The 16925-nt window shown below is 50.4% G+C and overlaps 3 protein-coding genes across 3 annotated transcripts in view; 2 read left to right on the top strand and 1 right to left on the bottom strand.

Annotated features, from left to right (window-relative positions):
* LOC119269674 (sorting nexin 1-like) overlaps window positions 1–1887 on the top strand; it is a 4800-nt gene extending 2913 nt beyond the window's left edge. Inside the window, exons 6-11 of the mRNA XM_037551569.1 lie at window positions 53–212; window positions 458–591; window positions 705–773; window positions 885–964; window positions 1268–1328; window positions 1422–1887. Of these exons, the coding sequence (XP_037407466.1) occupies window positions 53–212; window positions 458–591; window positions 705–773; window positions 885–964; window positions 1268–1328; window positions 1422–1631 (714 nt within the window). The 3' untranslated portion in view covers window positions 1632–1887. The remainder of the gene's footprint in view (window positions 1–52; window positions 213–457; window positions 592–704; window positions 774–884; window positions 965–1267; window positions 1329–1421) is intronic.
* Window positions 1888–1929: 42 nt separating this feature from the next.
* LOC119269675 lies at window positions 1930–2944 on the bottom strand. The gene is made up of 3 exons (XM_037551570.1): window positions 2572–2944; window positions 2391–2444; window positions 1930–2312 (listed from the first exon to the last, which is right to left on the bottom strand). The coding sequence occupies exons 1-3, from the start codon at window positions 2848–2850 to the stop codon at window positions 2079–2081; spliced, it is 567 nt and encodes a 188-aa protein (XP_037407467.1). The 5' UTR covers window positions 2851–2944; the 3' UTR covers window positions 1930–2078.
* A 2755-nt stretch (window positions 2945–5699) lies between these two features.
* Window positions 5700–7312, top strand: LOC119272355 (cytochrome P450 716B1-like). The gene has a single exon (XM_037553861.1). It carries the CDS (start codon window positions 5741–5743, stop codon window positions 7208–7210), a length of 1470 nt encoding a protein of 489 aa, XP_037409758.1. The 5' UTR covers window positions 5700–5740; the 3' UTR covers window positions 7211–7312.
* Window positions 7313–16925: the final 9613 nt, after the last annotated feature.

The following is a 16925-nucleotide window of genomic DNA, read 5'->3' as shown; positions in this document are numbered from 1 at the left end:
CTTAATATTGAATTTGCAGTTACTGGTTAATAGTTGGTAATCATTTCTGTAGGATGTACAGTCAAAGGTCAGTGATGTTGTTCTGGGAAAAGAAAAGCCAGTGGAAGAATCTACTCCTGAATATGAGAAGCTTAAACATTATATATTTGAGCTAGAAAATCATCTAGCAGAGGCCCAGAAACAAGCATTTCGCCTTGTAAAAAGGCACAGAGGTAATACCTTGATCCTAAAAGAAGTTTCTTGAGTTCAGCCCCAATGTAAAATAGCAGTAAAATGTCGTGTTTGTTAAAATTTTGGTCTTCCAAAAAGATAGAAATAGATGACCTGGTGCATGGTATTCTAACGAGCACAAGGCTGCGGTCCGGAGGCCATTAACAATATCTCAACTTGCTCTTGGTTATGTAGTGTTAAACTGGATTGCAAGACCAATTACACCATTCTGATTTTCTTTCATTAGAACTTGGGCAATCTTTGGCGGACTTTGGGAAAGCGATTAAGCTTTTAGGCGCCTGTGAAGGGGATTCGTTGGAGAAGGTGTTTTCTGAAGTTGGTTCGAAGTCAGAAATGTTGTCAATAAAGCTGCAAAGAGAGGTAATTAGTAACCTGTTATCATAGTACCACTTTTCATTTTAAATAGCATATGACCATTCATTTAGTAGTTAGTACTTCTATTACCTAATGCTGCTGATATGCTGTTACTACAGGCAGACAACCTTCTCTTTAACTTTGAAGAGCCTTTGAAAGATTATGTGCGTGCTGTGCAGTCAATAAAGGTGAGTTTCTTTCTCTTCCATCTATTAACTGCAAATAGAGAATTTCTTATAATGTTTAGGAAATGTCAAAGCAAATTGAGGTCATGACTAATTTTCTCATGGTCATGGCAGGCCACTATGCTTGATCGAGCCAATGCTTTCAGGCAGCACTTTGACTTGGACCAGGAGAGGAAGTATAAAGAGCTTAACCTGTATGTATTGCATATTGCAAGTTCCATATTTCGTGCTTAGTGACATGGCGTAATAATTTAGGGAAAATGTCCTAAGGGAGTTTTTCACCTTTCAGGATAATAACTGATCAAAACTGGGCCTACCAATTTAAAAATTCCATAGTTAAATAATGAAATCTCTAATCTCTTGGCACAACACAAGGTGTAAGGTCCTTGTAGTGTCGATCCTATTCTTACTGCAGTGAAAAATATGAAGTTCATGAACCCTGAGAAGTTTATTCTGTACTATTACCTGGAAAATTTCTCATCCTATTCTTACTGCAGTGAAAAAATGAAGTTCATGAACCCTGAGAAGTTTACCGAGTCAGAAACTGAGTTCAGCGAGGTAAGTATTAATTTTAAGGATCTATATGTCGAGCGAGCATAAATTGTGAATGAATAATTTGTTTGACTGGTGTTTTGTTGTGAATAAATGCAGTTGAAAGCAGCCAGTGAGGAGGCTACGAAGAGGTACGAGCACATAGTTAGTGTAATGAACGAGGAGCTTGCACGATTCCAGGAGCAGAAAACAGCTGATATTGGACTTGCATTCCATGAGTTTGCCAAAGGTCAAGCAAAGTTGGCTAAAGATATTGCTGATGCGTGGCGCAGCGTCCTCCCAAAGCTAGAGGCGTGTTCCAGTTCATAATCGAAACTGTGTTTGCCCATTGTGTTTGAGATAGTGGTTGGCGCTTTGAGTTCTAGGCTGATTTTTTCCAGCCTAATTTGACAGTGGTTCATGTATACTTAAAGGTGATGGTTGACAATGCTGAAGTTGTTATATTGACATCTTTTCCTTACCGTGTGGGTGTGTACTCTGTAACTCAAATTTTCGACCAATTAGTCTAACTGTTGAAGTCCTTCAGGAAGTATTATGAATAAAGAGAAGACAGTGGAGTTGTTTAGCTTTACTTCCTCTAATGGAATTTATATCTTTATCTTGGAAGAGAACATGAAAGGAGACCTTGAAGAATACTTAGGGATTACAAGTTGTATCAACAGAGAATGATAATCCTGCTGCATCATGTTCCTTAATCACTGTCAAACTTGCACAATTTAGCAGACTTGTCAAGTTTGCACAATCTGAACAGGCTTGTCAAACTCGCGCAATCTGAATGGACTTCTGAAGCGCCATGAGGAGGCTCCTCATGATCCTGGGCTCCCCAGGCGGCTCCATGTCCTTCATAGCACCGTTCCTGATGGCTCGGAACACAAACCCAGAGCCGTCTGTCGCCGGAGACACCAGGCAGTCGATGTAGGCCAGCAGCGAGGTCGCGCCGTCGTCGATCCCGATGAACCCTAGCCTGATCCCACCCTCCACCTTGTCCACCTGTTTGCACATGAAAAATTGTATCAACTGAAGGTATCTGAAGTATCAACCATATCGTCAGCTCTCGGGTCGCCATACCTTGATAGGCACTGGCAGTGGCAACATGGCGCCTTGGCAGAGACTGTTCCCCCACTGCCAAACAGGTTCGAAATAAACATCAGTTCTACCAAGCAGTTCAACTGAAGGTCCAAGCTGAGACTGAGAGATAAGACCAGGCATATCATACTCCAACACGGCTCAAGGAATGCTTACTACTGACCTGAAAGAGCAACCCCTCGAACCGAGCGACGTCGATGTTGGCCGGCAGCTTCACGGTGCCGAGGCTGACCCCGTCGTCGTCGGCCGGCACAATGCCGCCCTTCCCCGGCACGGCGCACGGCGGCTTCACGGTCACCCTTGCCCTGAAACTGGGGAGCTTCGCGGCCTTGTTCCAGCCTCCGGCTTGGAAGCAACTGGAAGTGTGCTTCGGAAGCGTCCCTGAGGAGCAGGAGGATGTGATCCTGTGGACCAACAGCTGCCTTGCAGTCGCAGCTGCCATGTTCTTTCCTTTCTGGGGAGGGACGGAGGCAGGATGGAGATTCAGGCTTGAGAGAGCACAATATCAGGGCCGGTTAATGAGTGCTGCCGATTAACCTGCGGGGATGAGAAATGAATGGACAAGCTGGTGCCGCCAAGACAATTTTTGGTTGGTCGGGGCCTCTTCTTGTCTCGTGGTTCAGTGTTGCAACTAGCGACCGCGTATTCTCTAAAATTTATTAAGACAGAATGAAAGTTTCATATTTATCATGCATGCTAATCTATGGTTGAATGGTTAGATGGATAGTGGCATCTCCAGCCCATCAGGGTAGTCCTATTGCTTGCATTTATTTCATGATTTCCGGCGACGTGCGTTCAGTGCGAGGAAACGTTTCGGTTGACTACGAGGCACTTTTGATGACTTCGTGAATCTCAAGATGACATGCCGGATCAGTCTCTCGGAGGTGCTCATATGGGTAGGGTGTGTGTGTATTCATAGGGGTGAGTGTATGCGCATATATATGAGCGCATGAGCCTGCACTGTGTTTTTTAAAAAAAGTATCATGCATGCCAACTAGGGATTTTTGTGAGGTGACACAACTAAACGAGGAGAGATGGGATTGAGTATCATGATATGATACCGTATCATATTAAATGATGTATCAATATGTGTTATACATAACAATAAATGATGTCAATATGATACCAAGCTATGATAGTATTAGGCATTGTGAAGATAAAGTGTATCATATGATGTCTGTATATGATACTTCTTATTGTGACCCGCGTTAGATATATGGGTGTCGTCATGATGTGTTCTTTTAGGGATCAAGAGTGTGTCTTTTTGGGCCGACCATTTTTCTCGATTTTGAAAAAGCATTCCCTGGCTTTTAGTTTCGTTGTCCAACAATTTTAATAGTTTTTTGTTTTTCTATTTTATTTCCTGTTTGTTTTCTCCTTTGCTGTATTCATTTTATTTTTTCACAAGCTAATTCATGAATCTCTACCGGAGGTAAATGATGGCCCGTCATCTAACTAATAACAGTTTTCACTTTGTGTTCATTAAATCACCATTAGAAAAATACTTGGCTCTTAAAACGGTAGCACATAAAAGTCGAGATTCTCAAGAAGACACGAGGCCTGCTTAGCCAACATCGCCAGTCCCAAAAATCCACCCTTCCTTAATTCATTGAGACACACATTTTTCATCAAGCCATCCAATGCATCCTTCTCAGGTTATCCTCGTCTCCCCAGTGACATCGCATCAATAACTCATTTACGATTTTTTAAGAATTTTAAATACAAACATTGCACAAGTGGGAACGGCTTGAACAAAAGACTTGAGAAAGATTTCTTTTCCTCCAACGAATAACAATTTTGTTTCCAACCACTAGTTTTGTTTATGACATGATCATTTAAATACAGAAAAAAAATCCAATTTATCCATTCCTACATTGACAGGCAAGCCTAAATATTTATCATTTAGGATCCCAGTCATGATATTCAGAGTTACACACATCTGCTCACTCAACTCGGCACTTGTATTAGGACCGAAGAATACGTTGGATTTATCAACACCGACCAAATGCCTGAAGCGGCACAATAGGAATCCAAAATTGACTTCAACGACTCAACATTATGCATATTGGCCTTCACGAGGATCATGGGGGAGGAGCCATTAGACGTAACTATTCTCACAAACAATGTACTCATTGTTTCCAATGAATAAAGTTGGTGATATTCTTTTAAAAGAATAAATACTAAACGGTACGTCATTCTCGCACTTGCCAAAATATTCGAGTTCCAAACAACTGAGTGCATTTACCAATTTTTTGTCTATATCATGAGTGAAATCTGTTTCAAACTTTAAGATTATAGAACTCGTCGCAAACGAATTCTCAATTTTACAATGTATCATTTATTAACACAAGTTCACGCCGCAACAGGGCACGCCAATGCATCAAGTGTATTTTTTTCTTAAAATAAGATAACCCTGACCTTGTGCACATAACTATCTTTACTAAATTATTCAACAGAGCCTGACAAAATAAATATATGAATCAACCTAATGTCATATTTCTGATAATCTATGTCAATACACCTACTAGCTTGATGATGTGTCATGGTCACACACGAGCACACATCAATTAATCCGGTGGCCTCCTCAAGCTACCCCATGGCGAGTTGAGATTACCAACCGGTCTGGCAGACCATCAACGCGCCGTGCATGCACATGCTCCAGAATCCGTTGCCACCATCATCCGTCGTCCCAACTTACAACTTTAGGAGAGATCCACGCATTGACCTTGCCAGACACAGCTGTTGTCGACGCCACGACGACCAGACAACACAATCACCCTGCAGGCGTCCATCGCCGAGACCCCGCTGCGCCACGCCGCCGAGACCCGCCGTCATCGACCTGGTAGATGCCACACCGCACCAACTCCTGATCCAGATCGCGGCCAATACTAACCTAACAGTGTCCACCAATCAGCTATCTCCCAAGAGGGCGCCTTCAAGAAGAGAATGGCGTCAACGATGCGGTCGCCACACACCATAGTTAGGACTTTCACTCAAAGACAAATAATGTGATAGAGGTGGAAGGACGAACGTCTAAAAAAAAACGGCACCCTCGGAAGTGTAAATGAACTGTTAATTAATCCTCTCCCTCTATTGCTTATGTACCTGCTACAGTTTGTCCGTACTCCCGTGGAATCCATCGTGAGCATGATTCCCTCCAATAATTCCGACCGGCAGTAAACAAATGAAGTACTCCAATACTATTATTTGTAGGAGACCAATGAAAAGATTAAGCTTGGATGCAGCTGATCTCATCAAAGATTTACTATACATAGTGGACCGAGTGTCCATCTGATCAGAAAAACAACCATTGGAGAGCTTGGATCAAGAGGATGGAAATGGAGGCTTCCGTCTTGGCAGCTCTGGCGGCAGTAGTCGTTGCTTCCATCTTCTTGGTATTGCCACACCTGAGAAAGCAGAGCCCATCTCAGGACGATCGGCGCCGCCAGCTGCCTCCGGGCTCCTTCGGCCTCCCCGTCGTCGGCCAGACGGTCGGCCTACTGCGCGCCCTCCGCGCCAACACCGCCGAGGCATGGCTCCGGCGCTGGGCCTCCGAGTACGGCACCGTCTCAAAGCTCTCCCTCTTCGGCCTCCCCACGGCCTTGCTCGTCGGCCCCGCCGCCAACAAGTTCCTCTTCGCCAGCACCGCGCTCACCGCCAAGACCACCACCTCCTTCAACAGCATGGTCGGCAGGCGCAACATCCGAGAGCTGGCCGGCGACGACCACCGCCGCGTAAGGGCCATGATGGTCCAGTTCCTCAAGCTGGACAGCGTCAGGAGCTACGTCGCCAGCATGGACGACGAGGTCCGGCACCACATCCGCGCCCACTGGGACGGCCGCGCAACCGTCGCGGTGATGCCGTCGATGAAGTCGCTCACCTTCGACATCATGTGCACCGTCATCTTCGGGCTCGGGAGAGCCGAGCACGCCGCCGTGAGGCGGGAGCTCTCGGCGGAGTTCCAGCAGCTGGTGAGGGGCATCTGGGCGATCCCGGTGAACCTGCCTTTCACCTCCTACGGCAAGTGCCTCGCCGCGAGCCGGCGAGGCCGGCGAGCTGTCGCGGCAGTCATCGGCGAGAAGCGCGCCAAGCTGGAGAGCGGGCACAGCTCGCCGTTCGACGACCTCATGACCCACATGCTCGCCGAGGGGCTAGCCGACGAGGATATCATCGACAACGTCATGTTCATGATGGTAGCGGCGCACGACACCACGGCCACCCTCCTCACCTTCCTCCTCCGTCACCTCGACGGCAACAGGGAGGCCTACGGCAGGGTCGTGGCAGAGCAACAAGAGGTCGCGAGGAGCAAGGCTCCGGGGAAAGCTCTGTCATGGGACGACCTCGGCAAGATGAAGTACACATGGTCGGCGGCGATGGAGACCCTGCGCCTGGTGCCTCCGGTGTTCTCCCTGCTCAAGAGGGCGGTCGAGGACGCGGAGTTCGACGGCCACCTCATCCCCAAGGGCTGGCAGGTGCTGGGGGCGATGAACATGACGCAGTGGGACCCGGCCATCTTCCCGGAGCCCGGCAGGTTCGAGCCGGCGAGGTTCGAGAGCCCGGCACCGCCCTACAGCTTCGTGGCGTTCGGCGGCGGCGCGACCGTATGCCCGGGAAACGAGTTCGCTAGGGTGGAGGCGCTGGTGGCCATGCACTACATCGTCACCGGGTTCAGGTGGAAGCTCGCCGACGGCTGCGACGGCAGCTTCTCCCGGTACCCGCTGCCGTCCCCGGCTCAGGGCCTCCTCATCGACATCGAGCCAATGGACACAGCCACCACAGGTGCAGCAGGCATCACCAAATGATCTCGAAGAATCCCGTAGCAGATCTGAATGGTGCACCAACACCATTCAGCTCTATGATTTCCATGTTAAATGTACGATTACAGATACTAATTTGCAGTGAAGCGTAAATATTTCTCGCCGTTCTTGAAAGGAATTTCGGCAATTGTCATCAGTTTAATGTTCGAAATGCCCTCGGAATCGTACTGGAGTTGGAGCGTGGTTATTCTGCGGTCTGTCTCGATAGTATGTGCGGCACAGATTTAGTTATGGTAGCTCAGCCTCCCGTCCGGGGAGACGGCAACCAAACACTCGGAGATGATCATATGTGGGGTGGAGCCCATGCAATTGGAAGTAAGGTGTGTTACCATGAATGGCTCGAGAGGGGCGTCGATTGAGAAGGTAGGTGGCCGTGTGAAGCGTTTCAACCCAAAACGGAGGGGTAAACTTAGCTTGGAGAAGTAAAGTACGAACGATGTCGTTGGTGGTACGGAGAAGACGCTCGGCCTTCCCGTTCTGGGGTGAAGTGTGGGGACAAGAGAAACGGTAAACGATGTCGTTGGTGGAGAAGAAGGAGCGTAGGTCATGATTGATGAACTCTCCGCCGTTATCGCATTGTAGGGCCTTAATGACTACATTGTATTGGGTTTTAACATAGGAAAAGAAACATTGAAGAATGGTGGATGTGTCTGATTTCGTGGCGCAAGGGAAAAGTCCATGAAAAATGTGAGTAGTCATCAAGTACAACTAAGTAGTATTGGTAACCGGAGAAGCTCACAACCGGAGAGGTCCATAAATCACAATGAATTAAATTAAAGGGAGCAAATGTGCGACTAGTAGAAGAAGTAAAAGGGAGACGGGGTTGGCGTCCAAGTTGACACGCATCACACGGCATATGAGGTTTATTACAAGGTAGAAGAAAATCATGTGCTATGGAAGTAAAAGATTGAGCACTAGGGTGGCCAAGCCTCCGGTGCCATACATCACCATCGGAGACAGTAGTGGTGAAGGTAGCGCGCCAAGCCTTGTTATTGCCGAAAAAGGGGTAGAGGTCGCCGGAGCTAGCGGAGATCAGGAGGACCTTCCGAGTGCGAAGATCCTTCACAAGAAAGCCAAAAGGGTAAAATTCAATTGAACAAGAATTGTCTTTGGTGAATTGACGAACAGATATGAGACTAGTAGTGACATGTGGGGAGAAAAGAACATCACGTAAGTAAAAATTAGACGGGGCAAGAGTGGTGGATCCAGTGGCATGAATGGGCATATGGCTACCATTGCCTACAACAATGCTAGATAAATTATGCTTTAATGAAGAATTCGAGAGGTTGAGGTTACCAGGGTTGCCGGTCACGTGATGGGAGGCGCCGCTGTCGAGGTACCAGTCGTTGGGGGAGGAACCATTGGCGGGAACCCTTGCGCACTGTATGCGGCATGGAGCATGGCAAGATGATCCCACGATGGTTGCTGGTACGGCGCTGGCGCAGGGTAGGCTGAGTGCTGCATGGAGTAGGCGTGTGCATGCGAGCCTGGACGTGGACCAAGGACGCCAGCAGAGTTCGGAGGAGTCCAACCAGGGCAGGGAGGCGGGATGGCCATGCCGTATGGAGCGAAGAAGCCGAGGTAAGGGTTGTAGGGTGGGACGGAGTCGCGGCCACCCTGGTCACCACGCCCACGTCCACGTCCGCGGCCGCGGCCGCGACCGCATTCACCGCCATCGCCCTGGCGAGGGTTGTTGCCGCGTCCGTTTGACTGTCCTTGGCCGCGCTTGGGGGCGCGCGCTTGGGGGCGATCTGTCCTGTCGTCCGAACGGGACCCGGGGCCGCCGGTGGTGGAGCCGGAGGGACTGGAGGGGCTGCCGATGCCGTGAACGGCGAGGACCGTGGAGGGGGCCTCGGAGGCGCGTTGGGCGAGGTTCTCCTCGGCAAGCTTCACCCGCGAGAAGACCGTCTCAAACGGCGGCAAGGGGACAGTGTCACCCAAGACGACGCGGATGGTGTCGAGGCGCTGATCGAGGCCGTGAAGGAACTGGGTGGTGAGGTCAATCTCGGTGACGGCATGGTCGATGTCGGCGAGACCGGCGGTGAGCAGCTTCATGCGGTGGACATACTCATCGACGGAGAGATCACCCTGCTTGAGGTTCTGGTACTGGCGATTGAGGATCATGTAGCGCGCAGCACGGTTGGCGAGAAAGTAGTTCTGAATGCGAGTCCATAGGGCGTGGGTGGTGGCGGCACCGATCACGTGATCGACGATGGAGTCGGCAAGGGTAGAGTACATCCACAGGGCGACGTGAGTATCGAGTGATGGGGTCATGTACCTAGGGTAGGGTCACGAACCTGATCTAAGTACCTTACCCAAGGACACCCTTAGAAGAAGTCGCCTTCCAGTCGACCAACGAGAGACTCACTCGACTGACTTGAAGGACTCGACCACGAAGACTCACTCGACCACCAGGAGGTCAAGAGGCACTCCGCACTGCAACGGCCTGTAATTAAGTAGGCTTTATGATAGTAAAGACACTTTATGTGGGGCGTTACCAGTAACGCCCCAGACTTAACTCACCTTAAACCCTCTCCTACGTGGGCTGGCTGGGGTCCTGGCGCACTCTATATAAGCCACCCCCCTCCACAGGCAGAGGGGTTCGGCACCTTGTAACTCATACACTCATAATCCACTCGACCGCCTCCGAGCTCCGAGACGTAGGGCTATTACTTCTTCCGAGAAGGGCCTGAACTCGTACATCCCTTGTGTTTACAACCTCTCCATAGCTAGGACCTTGCCTCTCCATACCTACCCCCCACTCTACTGTCAGGCTTAGAACCACGACAGTTGGCGCCCACCGTGGGGCAGGTGTTTTAGCGATTTTGTGGAGAAGTTGCGATTCTTCCGAGTACTTTCATCATGGTGTCTGCTGGAGTTTTGGTCGGGGGTCAAGAGATCCGTCTCGGCACTCTCACCTTCATCGCCGACGACTCCGCGTGGCTCCAGGAGGCTCCACTCGACGTAGATGCGCTCCCCGTCCGCGGTGCGACGCATTTTCGTGCATGTGTCCGCGGCATTCTGTTGCGGCAACCGTCGACCCAGTATCGGTCGGCTCCTCCATCGTCCACCCTCCCGGTCTCCCGCCAGCACAAGCGCTCGGGCCGGTCGAGGCTTCAGCGATGGGTGAGGCACGCGGTGGCTCGCCAATCGGCCACCACCCAAGTTGCGGCAATCGAGCCCGACGAATCTCTCTACGGCTTGTTCGATCTGTCGACTGGCTCCGTAGAGACTGCATCCGAGTGCGGTAGCAGTGATCCAGCGGCGGAAATCTTGATGGTCGACGGGCCCCGCAGTCCCCCTGGCTTCGCCCGTGATGATGGAGCAGGTGACGGAGGCGACCCCGCATGACGCCACGAAGAGTACCAGCCCGAGCCACTCGACTTTCTGCAAAGAGAGGAACTTCGCCGCAGGAACGTGGATGCCCTGCGTACTCCCATCGCAGGAGAAACCCCCGAGGCTCGTGCCTTGGAGGAGGCGCGTCTGGCCAATTTGGCCGAGCGCACTCGACTGGAGAACCTTCAGCGAGCACTCGACGAGCGCGCGCGGCAACGAGTTCCCGACACCAGTCGACGTCAACTCTTCCCGCCGACTCAGGTATATCGAACCCCAATTCAGAATTTAGCAGCTGCAACCCGTATAGCAGAGTCCATCCAGCCTTCGCAGTCGGAAGCTGGCAGAGGTTTGCTGCAGATCAGGGATCTGCTCCGGGCAGCAGGAGATCAGAATTCAGCCGTGTCTCAGTCGCGCAACAGAATTCACAGTCGATCCGTCACTGTGAATACGGTTCAGTCGGCTCACAGCCCCAGATCGCCTCCGCGGCGTGAAGGGCGCGAGAATCGGCGAGATCAATATGGCGACAGACTCGACCGAGATGATAGGCGTCGAGTGCCCAATTCCCCTCCGAGGGGTGGGTCTTACACTCCTCGACAGCCAGATGACAGGCGCCAGTACAGTACAGGGCGAAGGGTTCCAGTCGACCCCAGAGAACCAGGCTTCGACGCGCGATCCATTATCGTGCAAGGTTTGGTCGACCGGAACAGAGCCCATCGGGGCGGACTCAACAGAGATGCGCCCACAAGCAGTCGAATGCATATTTCTGGTCCTGAATGTTTCAGCAGAGCTATCAGAGCCGCAGTTATCCCTCCCAATTTCAGGTTGGCAACAGGAGTCAGCAAGTTCACTGGTGAGTCTAAGCCTGAAACTTGGCTTGAAGACTACCGAGTGGCAGTTCAGATTGGTGGTGGGAACGACGAGGTGGCCATGAAGCATTTGCCCCTCATGCTGGAAGGTTCTGCCAGGGCGTGGTTGACTCAATTACCTCCTAGCAGCATTTACGCTTGGGAAGATCTGTCCCGAGTGTTCATCAGAATGTTTGAAGGGACTTGCAAGCGACCAGATGGATTGACAGAGTTGCAAGTCTGCGTGCAGAAGGCTAACGAGACTCTCAGAGAGTATATTCAGAGGTGGATCACTTTGCACCACACTGTAGAGAATGTGTCTGATCATCAGGCAGTCTGCGCCTTCAAAGATGGCGTCAAGAACAGAGAACTGAGTTTGAAGTTTGGTCGAACCGGTGACATGACCTTGAGTCGGATGATGGAGATTGCTACCAAGTACGCCAACGGCGAAGAAGAAGACCGACTCCGAAGCGGCAAGCACAAGCCGAGTCAGTCGGAAAAAGGAAACACCAGTCGGAAACAGAAGCGGAAGGCTGAACCGGCAGCTCCTGGAGAGGCTCTGGCCGTGACTCAAGGAAAGTTTAAGGGGAAACCAAAAGGATCCTGGAACCCCAAGAAGGTAAAGGATAAAGAAGGGAACGATGTAATGGATATGCCATGTCACATCCATACAAAGAAAGACGAAGAGGGGAATATCATCTACCCGAAGCACACCACTCGCCAATGTCGACTCCTGATCCAGCAGTTTCAGGGAAAACAGTCTAAGGACAAGGAGAAGGAGTCAGACAAGGCCGAAGACAAGGAGGACAGTGAGGAAGGATATCCAGATATCAACTCCACTCTGATGATCTTTGCAGATGTGGAAAGCAGGAGTCGACTGAAAGTCATTAACCGAGAGGTGAACATGGTTGCCCCAGCAAAAGCAAATTATCTGAAATGGTCTCAAACACCCATCACATTCGACCAATCTGATCACCCGACTCATATTGCCACCCCTAGGAGGCAAGCTTTGGTGGTCGATCCAGTTGTCGAAGGCACTCGACTGACAAAGGTGCTGATGGATGGTGGAAGCGGGCTAAACTTGTTGTATGCAGACACACTGAAAGGAATGGGCATTCCGATGTCCCGACTGAGCACTAGTAACATGAGCTTTCATGGAGTTATACCAGGGAAGAAGGCCGAGTCACTCGGCCAAATAGCTTTGGATGTGGTGTTTGGTGATTCGAAACATTTTCGCAAAGAAAAGTTGACGTTTGAGGTCGTGGATTTTCAGAGTGCATATCATGCCATTTTGGGGAGACCAGCTTACGCACGGTTCATGGCTCGACCATGCTACATGTACCTCAAATTGAAGATGCCCGGCCCCAAAGGAGTGATCACTGTCACCGGTGATCGGAAAAAGGCAGAAGAGTGCTTTCAGAAGGGCTCCAAGATTGCCGATTCCCAGGTGACAGCGGTCGAGTTCGAAGAATACAAGCAAAACGCAGATCCGAGTGACTTGCTGCGATCAAAGAAACCCGCCACAGAGTCTGCATTCCAGTCGTCCGGTGAGACGAAGCCTGTTCACATTCACCCGACCGACCCCGATGCAGCTCCGACCCGCATCTCCACAACACTCGACCCAAAATAGGAAGAAGCGCTCATCCAGTTCCTCCGTGAGAACTGGGACATTTTTGCATGGAAGCCCGCTGACATGCCAGGTGTTCCCAGGGGACTGGCTGAGCATCGCCTACGAGTCGACTCATCTGCAAAACCAGTCAAAGAGCATCTTCGGCGGTCTGTCGTCCAGAAGAGAAAAGCCATTGGTGAAGAAGTGGCTCGACTGTTGGCGGCCGGATTTATCCGAGAGATATACCACTCCGAGTGGCTCGCTAATGTCGTCATGGTTCCTAAGAAGGACAAGTCGCTCCGAATGTGCATTGATTTCAAGCACATCAACCGGGCCTGCCCGAAAGATCATTTTCCTCTCCCTCGCATAGATCAAATTGTTGACTCGACCGCGGGATGCGAGAGGCTATCTTTTTTAGATGCCTACTCCGGGTACCACCAGATCCGTCTGTACGGAACCGACGAGGTAAAAACAGCTTTCATCACTCCATTCGGGTGCTTCTGCTATATCACCATGCCATTCGGCCTCAAGAATGCCGGAGCCACATTTATGCGAATGATTCAGAAGTGTCTACTCACTCAAATCAGTCGGAATGTGGAAGCATATATGGATGATATCATTGTCAAATCACGAAAAGGTTCCGACCTGCTCGCTGATCTCGCCGAAACATTTGCCAACCTCAGAAGATATGATATCAAGCTCAATCCATCAAAGTGCACATTTGGAGTTCCTGGTGGCAAGTTACTCGGTTTTCTCGTTTCCGAACGGGGAATCGACGCTAACCCAGAGAAGATTGGCACTATTCTCCGAATGAAACGCCCTGTGCGAGTGCACGATGTCCAGAAGCTTACTGGATGCTTGGCCGCATTAAGTCGATTCATCTCACGACTCGGTGAAAAGGCATTGCCTCTTTACCGACTGATGAAGAAGACAGACAAGTTCGAGTGGACTCCAGAAGCTGATGCAGCGTTTGCCGAGCTAAAAGCTCTGCTCTCCACCCAGCCGGTGCTTGCTGCTCCAATCAGCAAAGAGCCTCTGTTGCTCTATATCGCAGCCACAGGACAAGTCGTCAGTACTGTGCTAACGGTTGAGCGGGAAGAAGAAGGAAAAGCTCTCAAAGTTCAGCGCCCAGTGTATTATTTGTCTGAAGTCTTGACTCCATCCAAGCAGAGATATCCTCATTATCAGAAGCTTGTGTATGGAATATACATGACCACAAAGAAGGTTGCTCATTATTTTTCTGATCATTCCATCACAGTCGTCAGCGACGCTCCACTATCAGAGATTTTGCACAACAGAGATGCAACTGGTCGAGTGGCCAAATGGGCGATTGAACTTCTTCCCCTTGATATCAAGTTTGAGGCAAAGAAAGCCATTAAGTCCCAGGCAATAGCAGATTTCCTCGCCGAGTGGATTGAACAACAGCAGCCGACTGAAGTTCACTCGGAGCATTGGACCATGTTTTTTGATGGCTCTAAGATGTTGAATGGTTCCGGTGCTGGGGTTGTCCTGGTTTCCCCCAGAGGAGATAAGCTCAGATATGTGCTCCAGATTCACTTTGATTCCTCCAACAATGAGGCAGAATACGAGGCCCTCTTATATGGGTTGCGCATGGCCATTTCACTCGGCGTCCGTCGCCTGATGGTCTATGGCGACTCGGATTTAGTGGTCAATCAGGTGATGAAAGAGTGGGACGTGAGAAGCCCAGCCATGACTGGATACTGCAGTGCAGTGAGGAAGCTGGAAAAGAAGTTCGAGGGGTTGGAACTCCATCATATACCCCGACTGAAAAATCAAGCAGCTGATGATCTAGCAAAGATAGGTTCCAAGAGAGAAGCCATTCCGAGTGGTGTGTTCTTGGAGCATATACACACTCCGTCAGTCAAAGAAGATCCTTTCACCGAAGAAACTCCACAACCCAAGAGTGCCACAGATCCGACTGAAGTTGAAGTCCCAACGGTCGTCGACTTGATCATGGAGGTTTTGGTGGTCATTCCCGACTGGACAGTTCCGTATGTCGCATATATCCTGAGAAAAGAGCTTCCGGAGGATGAGGAAGAGGCTCGACAGATCGTCCGTCAATCTAAGGCCTTTACCGTAATCAAAGGACAATTATACAGAGAAAGCGTGACTGGAGTTGGTCAGAAGTGCATAACACCAGAAGAAGGTCGACTCATCCTCAATGACATTCACTCGGGGACCTGTGGTCATCATGCGTCCTCTCGGACCATCGTGGCCAAAGCATACCGAGCCGGATTTTACTGGCCAAAGGCGAATGAGATGGCAAAAGATATAGTGGATAAGTGCGAGGGATGTCAGTTCTACTCGAATATGTCGCACAAGCCTGCGTCGGCCCTGAAGGCCATCCCACTCGTCTGGCCTTTCGCAGTATGGGGACTGGACATGGTCGGTCCTTTGAGAACAGGACGAAGTGGCTTCACGCATGTACTGGTGGCAGTCGACAAGTTCACCAAGTGGATCGAGGCTAAACCAATCAAGAGCCTTGACACCGGTACTGCTGTTAGCTTCATCAGGGAACTAATATTCAGATATGGAGTCCCGCACAGCATCATTACGGATAATGGGTCGAACTTTGACTCAGAGGAATTCAGAGATTTCTGCAACTCCCAAGGCACACGGGTCGACTACGCTTCAGTCGCCCATCCGCAGTCGAATGGACAAGCAGAGCGAGCTAATGGACTGATTCTTAAGGGATTGAAGCCTCGACTGATGCGTGATCTCAAACACGCGGCTGGAGCTTGGGTAGATGAACTTCCCTCAGTGCTTTGGGGGCTGCGGACCACACCTAATCGGTCGACCGGAAGAACTCCATTCTTCTTGGTCTACGGAGCTGAAGCAGTCTTGCCGAGTGATCTTCTCCACAATGCTCCTCGAGTTGAAATCTACAACGAAGCAGAGGCTGAACAAGCGCGGCAGGACGCAGTCGACCTTTTAGAGGAAGAAAGGGAGATGGCTCTGATCCGGTCGACCATCTACCAACAAGATTTGCGTCGTTTCCACGCCAGAAATGTGAGAGGTCGAGCCTTCCAGGAAGGGGATTTAGTTCTCCGAGTGGATCAGCACAAACCACACAAGCTTGCTCCTTCTTGGGAAGGCCCCTTCATCGTCACCAAAGTCCTCCACAACGGGGCGTACCGTCTTTACAACGTCGAGCATAATATCGACGAGCCCCGAGCTTGGAACGCGGAGCTACTCCGCCCAATTTACACTTAAGTTTTATCACTCGGATGAGTTGCAATAAAGTACTTCTGTAGTTCATGGACCTCAAAATAATAGTGTCATAGTTCCTCCATAATTTCTGTCACTTTTTATTTTTGTCCACATAAAATTCCCCCTCAGTGGGTGACTTAGCCGCGAATCCGTTTCGCCTAAGTTTGTAAAAATCCTACCGAGTGGTGAGCCAGACTCTCACTCGGAGGCTTAGCTGCGAATCCGTTTCGCCTAAGTTATCAAAATCCTACCGAGTGGTAAGCCAGATTTTCACTCGGGGGCTTAGCTGCAGCCCTGTGCTCGCCTAAGTTGTAAAAATCCTACCGAGTGGAGAGCAACCCTCTCACTCGGGGGCTTAGCTGCAGTCCAAGCACTCGCCTAAGTTACAAAAATCCTACCGAGTGAAGAGCAACCCTCTCACTCGGGGGCTTAGCTGCAGTCCAAGCACTCGCCTAAGTTATAAAAATCCTACCGAGTGAAGAGCAACCCTCTCACTCGGGGGCTTAGCTGCAGCCCTGTGCTCGCCTAAGTTATCTAAATCCTACCGAGTGAAGAGCAACCCTCTCACTCGGGGGCTTAGCTGCAGTCCAAGCACTCGCCTAAGTTATAAAAATCCTACCGAGTGAAGAGCAACCCTCTCACTCAGGGGCTTAGCTGCAGCCATGTGCTCGCCTAAGTT

This window comes from Triticum dicoccoides, chromosome 3A, assembly GCF_002162155.2.
Source record: "Triticum dicoccoides isolate Atlit2015 ecotype Zavitan chromosome 3A, WEW_v2.0, whole genome shotgun sequence".
NCBI classification, from domain to species: domain Eukaryota; kingdom Viridiplantae; phylum Streptophyta; class Magnoliopsida; order Poales; family Poaceae; genus Triticum; species Triticum dicoccoides.
Note: the sequence above shows the minus strand (reverse complement) of the source record. Positions and strands in the feature narration are given on the sequence as shown.

What these genes read in the sequence shown, in the direction of transcription:
- LOC119269675 (XM_037551570.1), bottom strand. Translation starts at nt 2,850, where the DNA reads ATGGCAGCTGCGACTGCAAGGCAGCTGTTGGTCCACAGGATCACATCC. An exon ending in TCGAGGGGTTGCTCTTTCAG is followed by an intron (nt 2,445 to 2,571) that starts GTCAGTAGTAAG and finishes CCTGTTTGGCAG; the next exon opens with TGGGGGAACAGTCTCTGCCA. An exon ending in CACTGCCAGTGCCTATCAAG is followed by an intron (nt 2,313 to 2,390) that starts GTATGGCGACCC and finishes ATGTGCAAACAG; the next exon opens with GTGGACAAGGTGGAGGGTGG.
- LOC119272355 (XM_037553861.1), top strand. Translation starts at nt 5,741, where the DNA reads ATGGAAATGGAGGCTTCCGTCTTGGCAGCTCTGGCGGCAGTAGTCGTT.